The sequence below is a fragment of the Oryx dammah genome, unplaced genomic scaffold, assembly GCF_014754425.2.
Source record: "Oryx dammah isolate SB20612 unplaced genomic scaffold, SCBI_Odam_1.1 HiC_scaffold_28, whole genome shotgun sequence".
NCBI lineage: Eukaryota > Metazoa > Chordata > Mammalia > Artiodactyla > Bovidae > Oryx > Oryx dammah.
Window position 1 is genome coordinate 22036310 of NW_024070212.1, and position 22758 is coordinate 22059067.

General features: G+C 40.1%; 1 protein-coding gene across 1 annotated transcript in view; it reads left to right on the forward strand.

Moving 5' to 3' along the window:
- Positions 1-22758, forward strand: part of NOTCH2 (notch receptor 2) — a 178105-nt gene that overhangs the window by 75970 nt on the left and 79377 nt on the right. Inside the window, exons 3-5 of the mRNA XM_040230917.1 lie at positions 5192-5451; positions 8841-9176; positions 19413-19535. Coding sequence (XP_040086851.1) covers positions 5192-5451; positions 8841-9176; positions 19413-19535 — 719 coding nt within the window. The remainder of the gene's footprint in view (positions 1-5191; positions 5452-8840; positions 9177-19412; positions 19536-22758) is intronic.

Sequence of the window (22758 nt, forward strand, 5' to 3'; positions counted from 1 at the left end):
AAGTATTTTAAACCCTACAAGGTAGGTACTGTTATTAACTTTTATTTTACAACAAGGAGGTTTAATAACTTGCTCAGGATCACTCTCAGAGTAAATGAGATTGAAATCCAGGTGATCTAATTCTAGTGTCTGCACTTTTAATAGTAGAAAGAAGATAACTTCAAGTATTTATTAAATTCTGTTTCTTAGACATCACACTTAATTGCTTTTATTCACATAGAGGCTGTGATCATCTTTCAGGGATATTTTAGAAAGAATTATCTTTTTGGGTAGAAATTACATTAGGATGTCTTGAATCCCATGGTTCTCTTATTATTATACAGTGATAGATGGAAGTGGGGGGAAAAGCCAGTGACAAGGTGTCTGACCTGAGGCTTTTTAATTAATCAGAATTTTTATCAGAAAGGAGACAGTGAGTGTCTATGATAAGTACTATAGGAATTCAGTTTAACAAGACTTCAGAACGTAGTCATAAGTTATGTATAATGTAAAAGGATTAACCAAAAGTAACTTTTGAGATGGTGAATGGAAGCCTTAGAAAAATGGAGAAATTAAGTTTCTTGAAAATATGACTGTACTTTTGAAATGTAGTTTCAGGTATTGGCAGGATATGTTAGGGTAAGTAGATGACTTTTAGTAAACTGACCATATGAAACTGGCACTTGATACACGAAGGTAGTTGCTTTAAACTAAATGAACAACAACCAAAATAACAAATGCATAAGGGAGGAAAGAGCAGTCCAACCCAGACTTAAACTTCAAGTGGCCGTAAATTGATGGGGAGGAAGAAGAAGAGGATTCCAGAATCTAAATTAAGAATTTGCCCGGCTTTGAAGTACAGAGGGAGTCACAGAAACCAAATGTAAACCAGTTAGAGTGATGGAGGTATGGCCAGCAATGCTTCCTCTAAGAACTTCCTTATGAAGAAATCTCAGGTGAGACCACTGAACTGGACAAGGGAAAGGTCATTGCTCTTAGGACATGTTTTCTGGCCAATAAGAAGAATGCAAGTTTTACTGCAAAGGAACAAATAAGATGGAAAAGAAAGGGAAAATAGCTGTGAAATTAGGCGATAGTTATAGAAGTTTGTTTGTGAAGGAAGTATTTAGAAAGGGAAATGAGGCTTAGTGAAAAATGGAGATTAAAAGAGACTTGTACATGTTTTAAGGTAAAAGAATAGGCTGATGTCTAGCTATCTAGAACATTTTAAATAAGAAAGTCTTTATTATTATATCAGAAGTGAGTCTAGCTTCCCATAAAAATAAGTTGTGTTTCTATAGATGGATTTCAGGAGAATAAGTCAGTTGTACATCCTGTCTTAGTATTATCTCATTTAGAGTAAGACCCTGACTCCTTCTTTGCAGTGGCCTAAAGTCTCCTCATGATCTGCCTCCTACTTGTAACTGTAATCTCTTTTCTGCTACTCTTTCTTAATCCCTTTGGTCGAACCACAGAGGTCTTCTGGCTATTCCTCAACCATGCTAGGACTGTTCCCTATTAAGGGCCTTTGCATTTGCTGTTCTCTCTGCCTTTAACATGCTTTCCCTAGATACCTCCTGAGCTATCTCTTCCCTCGTTTAGCTCTTGACTCAAATGTGCCTCTCAGTGAGGCTCTCTGCTTTTCCTATTTCTAACTGAAACACCTCATTTATGTACCTCTGTTATCCCGAATTCATTACCTTCCTATGCCTCTTTCTTGTTTTATTGTTTTTCTTAGCACTTAACTCCACGTAGCAAATTATAGATTTCATTTATTAATTTTGCTTTTTGTCTTCTCCTACTAGAATTTAAACTCTGTGAGTTCAAGAATTTTCCTAGCTCTAGAACAGTGCCTGATACTTAATAGGCACTTAGTAACTGTTGCATGAATGAACGAGTGTAATATTCTTTGTGGAAGCTGATACGAAAATATGTTCATCATCAACATCATTATTAATAAGCATTTTGAATGCTATATATAGAATTCTGCTGCTGCTAAGTTGCTTCAGTTGTGTCCGACTCTGTGCGACCCCATAGACAGCAGCCCACCAGGCTCCTCTGTCCATGGGATTCTCCAGGCAAGAATACTGGAGTGGGTTGCCATTTTCTTCTCCAGTATATAGAATTAGCCTTCATATATTCTGTTATTCAGGAGTTGGCAAACTTTTTCTGTTAAGCATCAGATATAAATACTTTTTGGAGCCATATGGTTTCATCACAACTACTCCACCCTGTTATTATAATGCAGAAGTAGCCATAGACGGTCCCTGTATGAATGAGTATGATTGTGTTCCAACAAGAGTCCATGTGTGGACACTGAAATCTGAATTTCACATACTTTTCATCGGGCTTCCCTGGTGGCTCAGAGGTTAAAGCGTCTGCCTGCCATATGGGAGACCTGGGTTCGATCCCTGGGTCGGGAAGATCCCCTGGAGAAGGAAATGGCAACCCACTCCAGTACTCTTGCCTGGAGAATCCCATGGGCGGAGGAGCCGGGTGGGCTACGGTCCACAGGGTTGCAAAGAGTCGGACACCACTGAGCAACCTCACTTTCACTTTCACTTTCAAATGTCATAAAATATTATTTTCTTTTGATTTTCCCCCCAACTATTAAAAAATGGAAAAATCATTTATAGCTCTCAGGCCATAAAAAAGAACAAGCAATGGACCAAAGCAGACTCACAAGCGGTAGTTGTCACCTCTATTTTTACTGGTTTCTTAAACATATCTTAGTTGAAACATTTTTCCTTTAGTGGTAGGAAGCAACAATGTAGATTAAACCTTAGTAACAGATAATTTGGGAATACTTTTGTTTGGCTCCAGAATCTTGTCTGGTGGCTCAGATGGTAAAAAGACTACCTGCAGTGTGGGAGACCCAGGTTCGATCCCTAGGTCAGGAAGATCCCCTGGAGGAGGAAGTGGCACCCCACTCCAGTATTCTTGCCTGGAAAATCCCATGGACGGAGGAGCCTGGCAGGCTGCAGTCCACGGGGTTGCAAAGAGTCGGACACGACTGAGTGACTTCACTTTACTTTAGAATCTTCCATATTGCTTCATTTTTGTTTCCTGGGAACCTTATGCTTTCGTTATGTTTATGAAGCTAATATTTAAGGGAATTTGTGTTCTCTGAGCAGATGCCACATGATAGTGTTGGGGAGGTGGTGATGATGGTAGCAAAGCTTGGGCAAAGCCCACCCAGGCTTAAAAGTTTGTCATTATTTATAAGGTAAATAATTCCCATATGGGAGAATCAGAAGTTGTCAGCCAAGCCTAATGCCCAGAGGACTGTTACCGTGAATGAGAATTGTGTTGCAGTTTTAACATCATCCATAACAGATTTCTCAAATAAGTTGCAAATGCTTTTAATAATATGGTTAATTTTAGCTATACTACATTGGCAATTTTTGCTGCTTTACTAAAAAAATAATTAGAAAATAACCTATTCTATTATAAAATCAAGCTGTGATTTGAATAAAGCATTATATTTTCCTCAGTAAGTGCAAAGAGAGAAAAAAATGTTTTTCATTAGCAAAACTTAAAGTTTTTCACATACTTTGTTCAGTTCTTACAAGAGACTCATGATGGAGGTAGCTTTATTAACTATTTAAAATGTGAAAGAGCTGATAGTGAAATTATTTATTCAAGGTCATAGCACCAGGACTCCAGATAGGCCTTCTGATGATAGGAGGTGGATACTCCTCACTGGAAACTTTAGCCATGCTTGGTTTCAGTGCTGTGCCCTTCCCTCACTGCCTCTCATTCTCTAGCTTTACCTGTTCCCAAGGATGCTCAGAGCTCTAGCTGCTCCTGGTTCTGCTGTGCTTGCTGTACAGAGCTCTGAGAAAAGATTGAGGAGGCTGGGACTCTCCATCACTGCCACCGAAGCTACTTACTAGCGCTCTTTCCTCTTCCGTTCTGTCTTAGTCCCCAGATTATTAGTCCCCACCAGACCATTCTGTCTGGTCCTCCTTCTTTCCTCAAAACTATGACCTCTAAAGACCTTATGTGGTCAACCAATGGCTACTAAACATTGTGGACAGGTTGGCAAAGACAAGAAGGAATGAAACAGAACCCCAGGGCTCAAAGTCTGAGTGGTTGGGAGAGTCAAGACACAGTGACTGAGCTTCGGAGGATGCAAAAGGAGCTGGTTTTGAGGGGGAGAATTTAGTTTGGTTTAAATGTATTATCTTCAAGGTAATGGTGGAACAGCCTTGTAGTTAGTTTTCTATCCTCCAAAAAGTCAAATGGAGAAATAGGTTGAACCAAGTATCTGGGGCGACAGCCAAGTGGCAAAATAGTTAGAATCAAAGACTTTTTGTTCCTTTTAAACGCTTCTTAGAGATCCTGTTTATCATTATGAAAATAGAGACTTTCTATGCCTTTTTTATGGTGTTTGGAGAAAACTCTTATAAATATTACACACATTTTGGGATGGTTGTGCATCTTATAAATCAGTGGTGGCATGTAAAAAGATTTCTCAATATGTGGGACATGTTGTAGACTGTTGTTCTTGAATTGTTTTCCCTTCTTCACTTTGGTGTTTGTGTGCTGCCTTACATATTTTTAATGTTATTTTAAAGTTATGCTTTGCTTTTTTGGTTAGGAAAGGTGCTTGCTACCAATATCTTTGCAGATTTAAGTTTCTGAAAAGTCTCTTGAATTCTTCCCCATTCCTGTACCTCCTTTTCCTTTGTCACAGTCTTGACCCCTTGAACATGATCCAGAAGTCTAGATATGGGCCAACTGATGTCTCAGTGGAAATAAGAAAAACTTATTATTCCTTAGTGCTTAATTGAAGCCACCCGATATTTTACAGATTTTAAATTTGAGAGGGTAAGGGGATCAGTCCATGCATTATCATGCGTGTCTTAACTCTATCAATTGACTTAGTCAAAAGGAGAAAGTTACTGAATTTGAAGACAAGTCTCCACGATGCTAAACAAAACAGTGCAGTTACCGCCTACCAGCCTGCGCCTACATGAAAAAGGCTATGGTTGCATTTTGCCTCTGAATAAGGATCAAGGTCAAAAAGACATGAGAGTATGTGGTTAAGTACTAAACACTTCGCCTAAAGTGAGACAGTCTTATAGATTGTGCCTTCAGGTTTCTCAATTCACAGTCCAGTATTTTCTTGAATGAACTGCATTATCTTGTAAGTTTGTGGACTTATAAGAAGTCCATGTTTTCATGGACTCCTCTCTTTTCCATATAGATGTCCAGAGGGCTTCTTGGGAGAATATTGTCAGCATCGAGACCCCTGTGAGAAGAACCGTTGCCAGAATGGTGGGACGTGTGTGGCCCAGGCTATGTTGGGGAAAGCCATGTGCCGATGTGCCCTGGGCTTCACGGGCGAGGACTGCCAGCACTCCACTACTCACCCCTGCTTCGTGTCTCAGCCCTGCCTGAATGGAGGCACCTGCCACGTGCTTAGCCGGGACACCTATGAGTGCACCTGCCAAGTCGGTTTTACAGGTAACCAGTGGGACTCAGGCCCACATTTTCGTATTCTCAGCAGGTACTTCCATTTAGTGTCTTTTAGATACTATCATCTGGTCCTTTAGGGTCTCCCTCTATAGTACATGTTTATCATTATGGGAAGGAACTGGAATGTTCCAGTCAGCTATCCTTAACTTCCTTTTGAAAGGGGAGAAAGAGAAAGCAAAAGGGTCAAATACTCCGCAGTGGCTGACTGAAGTGTATATATCAGGACTGGGGATCATAATTACTGCCCTGTCACTGGGAGAAAAGTTGTTAGTGTTACTGATAACTTATTTCTTAAAAACTCCTCTCCCCAGACGTTCAGGGCACTGGCTTTTCTGGTTTTCTAAACCGGTTGTTTCTTTTGCTTCTCCGTTGTCTTGTCCTTGTCCTCATGCATTTAATTTTTGTTCTTGGAACTCTGTTTTGAGCCCTGTTTTGAGCCATATGACAGCTTTCCCCAGGGAATCTCGCTCTCTCCAGTTTCCTCAGCTGTCATCATCTTCATCCCCTGCTGATGACTCTCACGATCATCCTTTTTGCTTCACACTGACACTGACATTCAGGCTCGTATTTCTAACTATCTATTGCATATTATCCTTGGAAATTCAACAGGTACCGGAAACTCAACATGTCGATATAGATAGTGACACCAGTGTACCCTCCAAATACCCTAAGCTAGAAACTCCCTCTCATTTATCTGTACCCCATGTGGACTCAGGCATGCATTTTAATCTGAGTTACTTCTCACCTGTCTACTCCCCTCCATTTCCTCTTCTGCTCTGTAGCTGACATTCATGTCCTTTCTCACCTGGACTCCTGCAGTTGTTTCCTAATTGGTTTCCTCACCTTTACTTTCTCCCCATCTTGTTTACCTGTCACATTGCCACATCTTTAATTATACATGCAAATCTTCTCACAGACCTACCTGCTTACCATGCCTAGTGACTTTCCATCATCTGCAGAGTAAACTGCAGACTCTTTTACTTGGCTTTCACAGCCCTTCACAGTCTAGGCCTTGCTTCTTTTTATAGCCTCACCTCCCCACAACATCTCGCTTTAGTGACGCCAGCGTTCTCATCATTTCCTGAAAATGTCATACTTCCTGTTGCCTCCATGCTATTGCATACCCCTTTGCTGGAATGCCCTTTTCTACATTTGGAGATTGCCTAATGTTATTGTAACCTCTCAGTGACCCTCTCATGATTCCTTTACACAGTTAGTCTCTGTGTTCTATTATTTTATGTGTCATAGTTTGTTGTAATTAATTTTTACGTGTTTCTCATCTGACTGTATTATAAGTTCTTCACAGGTGGGTCTGAGCTTTATTCAAAATTAACCATAAGTGTTTATTAACTTCGTTGTGAAAAGGAGAACTATTCACTGTTTTGTCCTCCAGTATATCAACAATTCTGTAAATCTAATTAGAAAATGAAAAACACACTCAGAAAACTAGACTGATTCATTCAGTTTGGAATGCTTGTTCTATTGGTTTTTCATTAAAAGGTGTTACAGTTATATCTCCATCATGACTGTGACAGCATTGATACTGTGAGTCACTGAAGAGATTGGGTGGTTGAGAGAATAATTTTTCCTGATTGTCAGTTTCAAGTTGTTTTGCTCCACAAGGCAAGGGAGGGCATATCCACTTAAAAGATTTTAATCCTGACTAGTGGAAACGGCAGTGATACCTTCTTCATAATTAAAACGTTATTCTGAAATAATGCTCAAATTAAAGTGGATTCCTTGCTATTAAAAAGATCTCTTCTTGGTGGTCCTCAGGGTGCTAATCATCTTTATACATCTGCCACTTCCATCTACCACTTTAGGAACCACCACAGGTCAAGCTTACCCTTTTAGTTTAGGGATAGCTCACTACCCTACCTCATCAGACCTTATGAGCTCACATCACTCAGATGAAAAAAAGAGAGGCAGAAGGTTAGTGCTTGTACAAAACATATATGGGAAACCAAGGTCAGCAACCTTCTTGTTTCAGTTGGAGGCAAATACTCTGAAATACACTGTTGGCAGAAGTAACCATTTTTATCTGTTCTCCACTGTAGGTAAGTACTCTCAGTAGAACAAAGGAAAATAGAAAAATGAAGGTTCCTTCACTCTGTCTTCCCTGAAGTATACATGCTGTACCTGGATTTTTGGTTCACCTTTTCCCTTTGATTTGATATTCCTGGTAGACAGAGAGTACTTTTGTGTACTCATGTGTCACCTTTCTCCCTTTTAGAGAATCTGTCATGACTCTTACTTGCTTTGCTATGGGGAGGTGGGGTCAAAGATTTGGATGTTTACCTAGACAACCAATTGGAGTATTAACACATTCAGGGGATTCTCAGATCTTTAGTTTTGAAAAAACTCGAACTCATGAAAATAGAAAGCCATGAGAATACCGAATTTACCAGTAGCATAGGACTATTTTTTTCCCCCTCTCTCTCTACCTCAGATAATCTGTTTTGATTCCTTGAGATCGAATACTGTCTTCCTGATTCTTTCTAGTGCTTTCCTACGTGAGAGAGTCCACAAGAATTGCCTTTCTAGATCTTTATTCTTATGACAGCTTCTAGTTTTTTTTTCATGCTTAAGAAGCCAGAGATTCTTCATCTTCTTCAAACACATCCAGCACTATTTTTGTCAAGACCACAATTAACAAAATGTTTCCCGGAATACGTGTGCGTGTGTGTTGTGTTTAAGGGAAGCAGAAGTCATATTGACTTGTTTTTATCATCTAAGAGGTCTGTTTAGTCACAGTGTATTGTGGAAAATATCAGTACACTTTATTTTCATTCAAAAGACATGATTTGAGAGCCTACTCTAGGGATCGGAGCCCTGCTCGTGTGACAGGTGACAATAAAAGAAAACAGCAAACTTGGGGTATGTGTTTGCATGCGTAGGGGTGTGTGTTTGAGGGAAAGGGAGCGGGGGGGGGGTTGGGTCCCTGAGTCGAGCATTAAGGATGACTTTATGGCAGTGGTGACTTATGAGTAGAGTTGTCAAGACAGTGGAGCCCACTGGGTGAACAACAAGGAAGACGGCCTTCCAAACAGAGGAGTATCTTAGGCAGAAATAGAGGTGTGAGACACTAGGTGGATCCAGACCCTTCTGTGCTGCAGGGATTCTTGTAGCTGCCTGTGATTCAGCTACAGTCACTCCTGTGCTTCACTGAGTCTTTGTGTCTCAGCTAAGGGCCCTGGAGAGTGCTCCTGTCCGATGAACTTGGGGAGGCTCTGATACGGGCTCCTGTACAGTTCAGAGAGCTTAGGGATTCTCCATGCAATGGCCTTAACGTCGCCTGTTGGGTGGGAGATGGGGGGTGGGATGGGGCTGACACCCATTTCTGTGGGCAGTGCTTACTTCTGTTATCTTTCCTGTAGGTAAACTGTGCCAGTGGACGGATGCCTGCCTGTCCCACCCCTGTGCAAATGGAAGTACCTGTACCACTGTGGCCAACCAGTTCTCCTGCACGTGCCTCGCAGGCTTCACAGGGCAGAAATGTGAGGCTGATGTCAATGAGTGTGACATTCCAGGACTGTGCCAGCACGGCGGCACCTGCCTCAACCTCCCAGGCTCCTATCAGTGCCAGTGCCCCCAGGGCTTCACAGGCCAGCACTGTGACAGCCCCTACGTGCCCTGTGCACCCTCCCCCTGTGTCAACGGAGGTACCTGCCGGCAGGCTGGTGACTTCACCTTTGAGTGCAGCTGCCTTCCAGGTAAGGAGTCTCCCTGGCGTCCTGGCTTGGGGGTGCACCTCCAGCGGGAAGGAAGGGGATGGGGTGTGGTTCAGCGTTCCTTGAGGAAGTGTCCTTCCCCGCGCGGAAAAGGGGAAGTGAGACTGTTGTGTGGGGTGGTTTGCTGGTGAGAGAGGAGTTTTATGGGCCCAGTGTGGTCCATAAACTGAGCAGGGGGTAATTTAACATGTCAGAGTTTATGATGATGAGTGACTTGGAAATTGTTTATTGTCCTTTTTGGAGGAACAGTGAGAAATAAGAGAAACAGAGCTCTGGGAAAAGATTGATAAGTCTATAGAATGGAAAGGAACATAAGGAGAATTAGACATTGAAAAATTAATATGTGTGATTAATAAAATGCTTCAAACTGAATTGATAGTAATAATAAATGATCAACTTTCTTATATGCTTTTACCTCTGATGGAATAATGGATTATTTTACTAGTTACCTGATTGCACCCCCCTACTCTTTTATAGTTTTCCTTGAAATTCTGGTCTTTAGAACCCTCTCTAACTTTGGGGTAGCCCTACCCAGACTTGAAGCTGAAGCCTTTTGCAGCTGGCGTGGTGGTAGTGCTCTGTTAACGAGTGAGCACTTTTTGATGAGCACTGATAGATTATGTATGGCACAATGACATATAACCCAAGATGGAAGCAAAAGAGGAGTAATGTGTGGGAACTTGGGGCCCATTGTTCCATAGGATGGAAAAAGGAGCAAGGCTGGCCAGTTCATTAAACTCCTTATAAAACTGATGAGGAGGCCAAAAACTGAGAATTTTGATTGAGAACAGAGCACAAGTGGCTGGAGCAGATGAATTACTAAGCAACAAAGATTCTGTTTTTATACAAATATCCTTAGTGCAAAAACAAAAGAGTGAAAAACCGTAGGGGGAATAACGTGCTGAGTAAGCAGAATTGCCTCAAAAAGCTGTTCTAGCCTCTCTTGGAGTAGGAATCTTAGATTCTGGTGTTGTGGATATGCGTCACATGTAGTGGGATCGTGTGTTTTCTCTTTTGAGGATTAAAGGTCATACATTGGTCTTCAGGATAAAAGCAAATGGTAATTTATTCATTTCATTCAGTTAAAATTTTTTGGCTGCCAGCTATGTTCTAGGCACCATCCTGTGTACTTGGAATACACAATACAAGACACTGCCACCTAATAGAAAAAGATACCACTTAACCATAAGCCACAAAAACAAACTGTTTAATTGCCTTGCTTTCAGTTTCTCTTTCAGTGAAGAGTAGATACTGCTGTCATTTTAGACACAAAATATTTATTTACCTAATATTACTGTCATCCACATTATCTTGTAGAAGGAATAACTAAAAGGTATCTTTCTTCACTCCTGCTTTTGTTTGCATTTTAAGGGTTAAAAGAAGGAAACAGAAATGTAAACAATTTAATTTTGTGAATATTCTAATAGTCTGGTATTCTAATAGCCTAAGTGGCTAGTAATTGAGGTTAGTGCGATTTATTGCTGACCACTAAACGTGTCTTTTAGTTTCAAGAAAATTAGTTTTAATAGTTGCCTAGGACAGGAGGTTGATTTGGCAGCAGAGTACTAACGGGAAGTTAGAGAAGTCAATAAAGGAAGTTTTTAGCTGGGAGAGAGTGATTATTCACTCCCATAGCCTCTGCATTGTTATCCATTAGCCACGATAAGAACCTTAGGGAATTCTGAGAGTGTGTCCAGGAAAGGATCTGTCAAACCAGAATAGTATCTCCTCCTTGAGAAAGGAAATAACCAGGGATTCCACAGCTAGAGGCTGCCAGGGCTGGTGGGATGGAGTAAGGACGTCTTGGCTGTCTCTTATACTCCACTTATAGTTTAAAGCAAGACTTTTTTTTTTCTTTAATATACTGATGAAGTGTGTGTATGTGTGTGTGTTTGGGATTGGGATGGGGGTGCAAGGCTGGGGGCAGAAGATTTGGCAAAGAGCAAACTGACATTTATTTAATGCCTTTTATAAGTCAGGCACTGTGCCAGGTACTTCTGCAGCCATTAGCTCTAGTACACAAAATCGTTGGGGATAGGTATTATTGTTCAAGTTTTCCCAGGTGAAACAACTCAAGTTTTGAGATGTGAAGCAGTTTACCCAAAGTTGTACAGATGACATGTGGTTAGGCCGAGTCCTGAAATCCAGGCAGGTTGTTGCCAAATGTTAACTGCTTGTCTGCCCCTGAAGGTACTTTGAAATGTCTTAAGACTTTTTGTTAAATGTTTAGGGATGTATGGGTTAAAAAAAGTAGGTTCATGTTAAAATAAAAAGGACATACTTCTAATTATGATCGATAGTATTTGTTATATGCCACCCTGTGTATGGGCTTCCCAGCTGGCACAGTAGTACAGAATTTGCCTGCCAATAAAGAAGACACAAGAGATGCGGGTTTGATCCCCTGGAGTAGGAAATGGCAACCTGCTCCAGCATTCTTGCCTGGAAAATTCCATGGACAAGCGAGCCTAGTGGGCTACAGTCTATGAGGTTGCAAAGAGTCGGATATGACTGAGTGACTGAGCACATGCCTACAGGCTGCGTATGGCATCATGCAGATATCTAAAAATAGTAAAGTAGGCTAGTTGCTGCCTTTCAGGGTCTCATGATCTGAAACAGATGATGTCAGCTTGGACAATATATAGAAGGAAATTAAAAAAGAATTAAAACCAATAGATGATGCAATAACACTGTGAATAAATATGTATTTATAAAATGTGTAAGATTTTATGCTCATTGTTTTTATGTCCCAGGTGGAGTTTGCAAAGTATTAACTTTATTTCCACATAGGGAAATATGTCTGGAGATGATTTTCTTTTACAGAGTCCTTTTTATAAGGAAATACTATTCTCTGTCCCTCCTGCATTGCCCCCAACACTAGTCAAGAGACTAAAATGTTACTTAAAATAGCAATCACTATCTCAATGTAAATAGCACCCTTATTTGAAGAGAATCATTATTTCCATTCTAAAGATGGAGAAACCAAGCCAGTGACAGGTAAAGTCACTTTTGTCCAGGTTCTGCAATTCTCAGATGGTTGCTTCCCACCACATTTCAAATCTTGGCAGTTTTAACTGAGGCCTGCCCTAATCACCCTATTTCAGATTGTAACCTTTCCCTTCCGCCTTCATCTCTGGCCTTGGTGTACCTTTTCTTTTTTGGTAACGCTTGTCATCTTACTGTGTAATTTTCACTATATAATTTACCTCATTATGTCTATTGTTTATTGTCTGTCTTTCCAAATTCTTCTGCCTCTTCTCCTCTCCAGAGTAAAAGCTAGGATCTCTGTTTTTGTTTGGTGATGTATCCCAAGCACCTGGAAACCGTGGCAGGTATATAATAGACACACGCCTTCTGACTTTACAGGCCGAGTTTAGTGTAGTACGGTAGTACTGAGAGCATAACTTTGGTCTTATTTTCTTCCTGGTAACATATCTGCTAGACTTGGTCTAGCTTCTCCTTCTGCACTGGTTTACACTAGTACTGAGTAAAAAGAATTGGAATTCTTTTCAACTCTAAAACTCAGTGAACCCCACATAAGTTAGTGATTATATTTGAATGGTTATGATATAGTTCTTTTCCTGCAAAGGGCACTGTAGTTACTGAGATGATTTTAGTATTATTTTAAGATTGATGGGGGAATTAAAACTGTAAATATGACTCATCCTGAGTAATAAAGAAAGAAATGTTTCTCAATAGAAGGAAGAAAAAAGGAATATATTCAAGAGGGAGCTGATAGAATGAAACCAAGGAACTGTATTTCATCTTTTCCTTGGTTCAGCAACTGTTAATAACCCAGATCCTTCCATTAGGTAAAGCTTTTAGCAGAAACTGTAAGGAGGAGTACTCAGCTAGAATAATTTTAGCTAAAGAACAAAATAGAAGATACATACTTGAATCACTGACTCCCAGTATTTTGGGGTTTATGAGTTAAGCTGATTGTATGCCTGTGGATATATTAAGAAATAGCAGTGTGCTGTTTGCATCTCCTGGCTTTGCCTGCGAGTTCACAGTTGGACTGGACAATCCCTGATGGGCTTTCCCTTTTTCTTTCTCTCCTGTACCTCCTTATTCCTTTATGATTTTTAAACTTCATAAAAAGCTGCCCAATCTGTTCTCTCCAAACAAAGAAGGTTTATCCTTTGTAAATCACCCCTATACTTTACAGGCTTGATTATATGTAATATCCCTATATCATTAAAATAAAGCTTAGCCACATTCTGTGGCTTTTGTGTCTGCTCTGCAGTTGCTGAGCTTAAAAACTCTTAGAAATAATTCCCTCTTGCATTCTCATATGCACAAGGCATGTGACGTTCTCTGGGGTATTATACTAATCATATTCTGGCAGATTTCTCTGGAGCAGATGCAGAAATTATCATACCGTTTTGCAGGGCGCATTCTTTTAGCCCCTTTAGTTTGGGCCCTGAGTCCAGTTTTTCTTGATGTTCCTACAAGTTTTTCGTATCCTCCCATGCTTGACAGTTTTGCCCCTGCTATCTCCTAAGCCTTCTATCACTTACCTCCCCCTCCCACCCTGCCTTTTTGTATAGAATTTATTCCTTGTGATATGCCAAAGGCATCTATTTCACTGAAATGCCTTCTGTATTCCCCACCCCTGGGGGGACTAGAGACTCTCTTAAGATCTTTCACAACCTATGTACCTCTAGCACAACACTTAATTAAACTGCCTGTTCATCCTTTCTAGTAGATATTCTCATCTTAACTACCCACCCCAGTATCCAACCTCGTGCCTGGCACAAATTGAGACTCAGTGAATATTTGACAAATGAATGAATTGGATGTGATAGAGAAGAGCATTCCTATATTCTGTAATTAAATAAAAAAGTTTAGAAATTATTTCTTTTGAATCCCTTTACTCATTTCTCTGACTTCTTAGGTGGTAAAGTTAGAAAGGAAAGTAGAGCTCATTTGGGAGATACAGAGGGAGGTGGCTAGGAACAGCAGCCTGGGTGGGTGATGGGGCTAAAATTCACGGGCCACCCATGGGGTCAGTGAGCTCACTGGAGCCCATTCAGAGGATGGATGAAGTGTGCCAAGGAAACCAGTGGGATGGAATTGGAACCAATTTGCTCTTTTAACAGGCTTCTTTCCAGAGAGCAGGGAGAGAAGGTAGCCTGTAGCTGTTTACCTTTGGTGCCTTTGTCCAGTTTCAGGTATCCCTGGGTTTTCTTCACTCTCTTATCCCTGTGCACGGAAGCTCTTCCTAAGGACCTTCAGCCTGGCCTGGGAGAATCCCAGTTGTGTCATCTCAGCTTCCCCCTTTCTGCTCTCCTCTTTGAGCCTCTGCACCAAGTCTTTCCACTGTCACGCCTCCTAGGGACTAAAAATGAAAAGATATGGAAGCACTCTTGAGAGATGCTGCTATCTGTGTGGGATGACAAGTTCAAAAGACACTTTTCTGCTCCCCACCCTCCCTGTCATCGTTTATCAGTTATGTGGCCCATGGTTTTAGAACAGCACAGTCTTAAAAATGTTCCTTCCGAGTTTAATTTCTTTCTTTCTGGCCTTTTAAGGATGTGAGTTGGCTTCGGGCAGCAGACTCCTTTTAGTACAGTCATGTGAGCCTTTCCATAAGTCAGCTACACCCATCCCACCCACAGGTCTGGAGACTTGTCTGCTTCCCTTTCCCTTAAAACCTTCGAACATTTTAAAGAAGTGATTGCACTGTAACTTATTCATTTAAGCCACATCCATCTCTGCACCCCCTTACCCCTACGTTGGGTAGACTTTTTATAAGAATTTGCTAGTTATTTCCAAAAAGAGCCCTGTATCTCTATTTTTAAAGCATAAATCTTGTCTTAATTTTCAAGAACTGATTTGGCTAGAGTTTTCTCAGATACGGGAACTTTTGACCCAAGGTCAGTTTTTCAGATTTTTGGAAGAGAACTTTGGGGTCCCAGAGACCATACTGACAAAATCTAGGTAAAGTTTCTGGTTTAGGACTGACTCCTGCCTCCTAGCCATGTACAGTAAGTCAGCCATGTGGCCCTTCTTCATCTGTAACATTAAAAGGATTAGAGTAGATAATCTCTGAGATGCTTTGATCCCATATATAATAGTATTAGCTAATATGTATAAAACACAGTGCATCAGGCATTGTTTTAAGTGCTTTTCCTTCTAATATAACAGTTTTATTGAGATACAATTTTCATACCATGTAATTTTCTTTTAAAGCACACTATTCAGTGGTTTTGAGTATATTTACAGATATGTGTAACCATTACCACAATAAATTTTAGCTCATTTTTATATGACTTCAAAAGAAACTTTGTTCCCGTTAGCTGTCACTCCCTAACCTGTCCCCCACCCCCCCACCCCATACCAACTCCCTCCCAGCACTAGGCAATTACTCATCTACTCTCTCTATAGAGCTGTCTATTCTGGACATTTCATATAAATGGGAACACATAGTATGCTTCTTGTTTATGCATTATATTCCATTATATGGATTTACCACTTTGTATTTATCCATTCATCACGAAATAGACATTTGGGCTGCTTCTGCTTTTTTTTGACAATTAAGAATAATGTTGCTCTGAACATTCTTGTACAAGGTTTTGAATGGGCATACATTTTCATTTCTTTTTGGTTTTACTTATGAGAGGAATTGCTGGGTGGTATGGTAACCCTATTTAATCTTTTCAGGACTGCCAGACTATACCCCATAGTGGCTGCACTATTTTATTAATACATTCCAACCAGCAGTGTATATGCTATGCTATGCTAAGTCACTTCAGTCGTGTCCGACTCTGTGCGACCCCATAGACGGCAGCCCACTAGGCTCCCCCCTCCCTGGGATTCTCCAGGCAAGAACACTGGAATGGGTTGCCATTTCCTTCTCCAATGCATGAAAGTGAAAAGGGAAAGTGAGGTCGCTCAGTCGTGTCCGACTCTTAGCGACCCCATGGACTGCAGCCTACTAGGCTTCTCCATCCATGGGATTTTACAGGCAAGAGTACTGGAGTAGGGTGCCATCGCCTTCTCTGAGCAGTGTATAAGGATTCCCAATTTCTGTATTACCTCACCAGCACTTGTTGCTATCTGTCTTTAAAATTATAGCTATTCTAGTGGGTGTGAAGTGATAGCTTATTGTGGTCATGATTTGCATTTTCCTGATTGCTGATGCTGAGCATCTTTTCATGTGCTTATTGGCCTTTTGTATATCTTCCTTGGAGAAATGTCTATTTAGCTCCTTTACCCATTTTATAACTGGATTATTTGTATTATTATATTATGGATGTTGTATTTTAATTTTGTTGTAAGAATTCTTTGATCTCCTAGATATATGATTTGCAAATATTTTCTCCCTTTCTGTGGACTGTCTTTTTACTTTCTTGATTGGCGTTCTTTGAAACCCAGGTGGTTTCAATTTTGATTAATTCCAAACTGTCAGTTTTTTCTTTTGTGACTTGTGCTTTTGGTCATGTGTAAGACATCTCTATCTAGCCCAAGTCTCATTTCCTCCTATGTTTTATCCTGAGAATCTTATCATTTTAACTCATACATTTTTTAGTTCATTTTTGTTTATGGGATGAGGAAGGAATCCAACTTTATTCTTTTGCATCTAGATATTCAGTTGTTCCAGCACAATTTATTAAATTGTTTTTTTTTTTTTCTGTCTAACTCATCTAATTGTTAAAACAACCTTTCAGGTAGGTCCTGTTAATTAGTCCAGAGAGGAAAGTTTAACTATTAAGCATATATAATGTCTTGCCCATGTTCACTCAGCTACTGCATGAAAAGTGTGAGAATTGAATCTAGGCAGTTTAACCCAGAGGCCATACTTCAACCATGAATTAACTCTTTCACCTATTTGCCTTTCTGCCTAAATAACTACATAGTGACAAGTAAGAACTATCTCAAAAATAGTGATGAAAAGAAAACATTTTATTTCTTATATGTTATGGTTATGTTGAAATGTTTCTGCTTTCTTAATTTGTCTGTGGTTGGTGAATTCTGTTCATTGTAACATTGGCTAATATAAATTCAAATAGTTTGGCTACAAAGGCTTCATCACCTCCTTGACACCTTAGCCAACCATATTTAGCCTTGGTCACCAGGGAGATCAAGTTGGGATGGCCAGTATCAATTCTAGGACACCACCAAACCACACGGGTTTCTAACAGTGGTGGGCCAGGACCCATTTCTCTCCCACATTCTGAAAGTATCCAACTTTTCCAAAGAATGTTTCCATTTAAGAGCACTACACTAGAAACAGGGACTTCAGTTGTTGTTCAGGGCCGGTACGTTGCAGCTCTATAGATTTGCTCTCACTTTATCATAATTTTGGGTGGGCTTAAGCAGTTCAGCATTTACTGCCTCAGTCCATTTGAAGGACTGTCATATGATTAAACAGATAGGAGTGTGTGCTAAGTCACTTCATTCATGTCCAACTCTTTGTGACCCTGTTGACTGTAACCTGCGAGGCTTCTCTATCCATGGGACTTTCCGGGCAGGAGTACTGGAGTGGGTTGCCATTTCCTTCTCCAGGGGATCTTTCCAACCCTGGGATCAAACCCTCATCTCTTATGTCTCCTGCACTGGCAGGCGGGTACTTTACCACTAACACCACCTGGGAAGCCCAGAAGATATTTGAGAAATATGATTAATTTTTTAAAAATCTGAGTCTATAAATTTTTTCATAGTCTTTCTCAAGCTTACTTAATGACTCATCTGCTTGCATGGACTTCTTACCAAATACCCAGAGAAATAGAATTCTCTTCAGTCAAGCGTCCAATTATCTCTGTCTTCTACAAAGTGATTTCCTTTGGTCTCTGGGTAATTTTTTTGGTTACTTGGTTCATACTCATGTACATGACTGCAACTGTATTCAGAGAAACCGGCTATGTTCTAGTGTAACGGAGCAGATGTAGAACACCACAGTAGCTTGTGCTAAGGAATGAAGAAAGCAAGGTGTGACTGATGTCTGCCTACTCACCAGACTGCAGTGTCCTGAAAGCAGGAACTCCTTCTTTTACTTAACTATACCAGTGCCAGTATAAGACCCAATATGTGTTTTGAGTAAAAGAGAAACTTAAGGGACATTCTGAAGAGGTGAAATACTTAGTATTTCAAATAAGAGAATGTTCAGTAAACTTCCTCTCTTGTCTTAAAGCTGATAGTCTTCCATTTTAATAGTTAAGAGATTTGGTAGCTAGGAAAGAGAAAGAAAAAAGCCCAATGTATAAATTATATAGGACTTCCCTGGTGGCTCAGATGGTAAAGCATCTGCCTACAATGCGGGAGACCCAGGTTCAATCGCTGGGTCGGGAAGATCTCTTGGAGAAGGATATGGCAACCCACTCCAGTATTCTTGCCTGGAAAATCCCATGGACAGAGAGGCTACAGTCCATGGGTCACAAAGAGTCGGACACGACTAAATGACTTCACTCACTCATAAATTATATAGGGGAACATGCTATGTGCAATTAAGATGAAGTTTGATGTGCTAGTTTCATTTTTCATAAACGGGAAAAATCAAGAGGAAGGAAGCAGTGCTAGAAGTGTGAAAAGGAGGATGAACAATAAGAGCTGGCAAGTTTGGTTAGTAATAATGGCACCCCATATTCAGATGGCTTTTTATATTTATATTGTGTTGTCCTTACGATGTGGCGCTTATAACAACCTCGAAAGACAGGCTGGGCCGGTGCAGCCAGACTTATTTTACAGATGAGGAAGCTACTTTAGAGCTTGTAATTACCAAGTATTAAATGGCTTATAAGCAGTGAGGTTAGAACTTGACCCTTATCTTCAGACTTTCAGTTCAGTATTTTTTTGTCTCCCTATTCTCCCCCATGATTTTCCCAAGAAAAAAACAAAAAGGAATTTAAATTTAATTAGGTAATCTTTTATTTGTTCTTCCCATTAATCTAGCATGGAGCTGGGGAAAATATAATACCCTTTTTTTTAGAACCAGCTGTCCTGAGTAGACATTTATCTTCACTGGGATTTTATTTCATGAAAACACTTTGAAATTCTTGTGAGGTAACTATGAAGGCATGTCATTGGCATAATGATTCGTGTTAAGAAAAGACAGAAGATTGGGGGATTTTTATATGGTGAGTCTTGGGTTGACCATCTGCTGTCTGTTGAACTGTAATAATGAAGTCAGTCTGTTCTGATGACCATGTCCTGTGGAGAAGAACAGATCGCATCATCTCTATGAGAATGTATCATTTCTTTTAATCCTTCTCTTACTAGGTTTTGAAGGAGTCACCTGTGAGCGGAATATAGATGACTGTCCTAACCACAAGTGTCAGAATGGAGGGGTTTGTGTGGATGGGGTCAATACCTACAACTGCCGCTGTCCCCCTCAGTGGACAGGTATGTATGGTGTGACAAACCATTCAGAATGGGGCGTGGGTCAGTAAGCAGAGGCAGGTTGTTATTGAAGTGGGCCCCTTTTACAACAGTGTCTGTGCTACGTCATTGGATATAGTGCTAACTGCATATGTCCCCCTGGGTTCACTTAAAGAAATATTCTCACGGACATTTATTGGGCAGATGTTCTGAACTCAGTACCATGCTAAGTGCTGTAGGACAGCTGTCCCTCACCTTTCTGGCACCAGAGACTGGAAGATCTCTGGTGGAAGTTTTTTCCATGAACCAGAAGTGGGAGAAGGATGGTTTGGGGATGATTCAAGCATATTACGTTTATTGTGCACTTTATTTCTATTATTATTACATCAGCTCCACCTCACATTTTCAGAGATTAGATCTTGGAGGTTGGGGACCCTACTGTAGAAAACAGGAGAAAGAGCATTACTGAAAGACTCTAAAGTTATTATCTGGCAAAGCAACACACTGCCTGGAACATAGTAGATGCTTATTAAATATCTGAGAGGAAAAGAACATAGTTAAATGCAAAAATATAAATATTCTTACCGTATACAAATAAAAAAGGTTAACTGTGTGAGATAATGGATGTGTTAACTGATCTTATTTTGGTAATCATTTCATATTAAACATGTCTATCAAATCATCATGTATATACTGCTTAAACTTACACGTGTGTTATATGTTAAATATAGCTCAATAAGGCTGGAAAAGGAAAAGAAACTACAACTTGTCAAGTTTCAGTGTAGTATCAATGAATATTCTAAATTATATGAAAAGATTATTAGAATACTCTTCCTTCTGCTCTTCTGTTATCAAGCTAAAAAAAACCCTGAAAATAAGTTGTATAGACGGGGAGAGTTCAGAGGTTATTGTCTGTACACAGATATCTGTCTCATCTTATTGTTATGACATAATTATGCAGAAGGTTGGGCAGGTCCTCTTGAAGACATTATTTTTATGACACCTGTCTACATTTCTGTATTTTCCTTTTTTTGTATCTTTTTGCACATAGATTCTTCTGCCTCTGACATTAGAAGAGTAGATTTGCTTAAACTGACAACCATTTGGAAGTTTATAATATTGTCTTCTTTTCTTATTTTTGAAATTGAGTCTGTATAGACATTTAGTTCCAGTTTCTGTTTGTATGTATTTATCTAACTGAAAATGGAGACAAGTAAGAACTGATTAAGCAATTAAGAACTGGGCCTTTTGGAGAGAAGTTGTTTAATATGGAAACCCAAGAGCAAGCTAATGTTATTAGGAAGAAGCTATAGTACCAGCAAAGGATTGCGTCCAGCAAAGAAGTCCAGATCTTATATTGCTGTTGTTACTACCTGATATTCTTCAGCATCTCCAAGTTGCCTTCCCTCATCTAAAGCAGCTAATTATTTAGAGTACTCTTTAGAGCTGTAGCCTATGAATAGAAAAAGACTAAAAGGATTTAGAACTCCAGTAACATGATTTCCTGGAAGGGCTTTTCTGCTTTTAATCCCCAAACTGTCTGTTTAAAAAAATACTTTCCCACTGGGTTTCCCTAAAGTTGGACTTCCCCTAGAATTTCTTCTTGGTATCTTAATCCTAGGACTTCACTCCCAATGCTCTGGTCTTGCTGTCATATTCTCTCTTCTCTTCAGATTTTGCCATTTCTGTGGTGTTTTTTTTTTTTTTCCCCCATAGGCCATTTTTTTTTTTCAACTTAAAAAGATTACTCTGTGATGACCTAATGGGAGGGAAATCCAAAAGAGAGGGGTATATATATATATATATATATATATATATATATCTGATTCACTTTGCCGTAGGGCAGAAACTAATATGCTATACGTTAATAAAAATTAATTAAAAATAAATAGAAAAGATTACTGTAAAGTTAATTATGTGACAAATAGTAACTGGACATATTTAATTTTTCTCTTTTTAATGATCCTCCCAGAAGTATTAGGCAGGATGAGATACATGTTAGGAACTTGACCTCACTCTAAGTCTCTCCCTTGCCCTGTGGGAGAGAGTTGCTCTGTGTGGTACCAAGGCTTCTGATGCCGATGAAGATTAAATGATAATTGTGATTTCATTGTTGATTTTTCTTTGATACCACAAATACCCTTTGAGTTCCTGCTTTGATATTAATTAGGAAAGCTCAATCTTGGGGAAAGGTTTCCCAGTGAAATTACATTTTACCAAAATTTCTTCCCCCAGGTTGTTTAATAGATACCTTTTTTCCCTATGAAAGTCCTTAAAAGATGTTTCTTGTTTCATGTATTTTTGTATTGTTTTTCTAGAGGGGATGGCAGAGATGATAAATATGTTTGGTGTGTCATTATTTATTTCTTTTGACCTGCTGTCATATAAGGTACGCTTATAGTCTTTGGTTTCCTACCAGTTTCCTTCCTCTTTTCACTGATGCCAGTCTTTGATTTCCAGTTGACAACCTTGTTTTTTCGTTTGTACCACATCCTATGTCTTCGCTTGCACCGTTTCCTTTTTAATACTCATTTATTTATTCGCTTTTGCCTAGGCTGGTCTTCGTCCATACCATTCCCTTTTTAATATTTATTTATTCACTTTTGCCTGGGCTGGGCCTTTGTTGCTGCATGGGCTTTCCTCTAGTTGCGACGAGCGGGATCTACTCTCTAGTTACAGTGCACAGACTTTTCATTGCAGTGGTTTCTCTTGTTATGGAGCACAGACTCTAGGGCGTGTGGGTGCCATAGTTGCAACTTCCAGGCTCTGGAGCACTGGCTCAATAGTTGTGGCACACGGGCTTGGTTGCTGTGTGGGCATGTGGGATCTTCCCGGACCAGGGATCGAACTGTGTCTCCTGCATTGGCAAACAGATTCTTTACCAGTGAGCCACCAGGGAAGCCCCACACCACTTCTTATCTCTAGATTTCCTTCTCCACTCCTTTCCCTATAGTCCTCACCAGTTTTGCCTGCCAGGAGCAGATTAAATGGTTACCTTCTTCAGGAAGCCCCCCATGCCCTATCTCTAGGCTAAGCTAAGTGTTACCTCCTGGGCTGCCTTACTACCCCCTACATTTCTCTGTGATAATGCTCACTGCATTAATATTGGCATTATTCTAGGCTTGAGGTAATGGAATGGGGTCATTGAACTGTTGATGACAGCAGATACTAGAGCTCTTTACAGATCTTTGCTGTCAGTAGCATATAGCTGAGTTCCTCATTATCCCAGCCCCAACATCATTCTGAG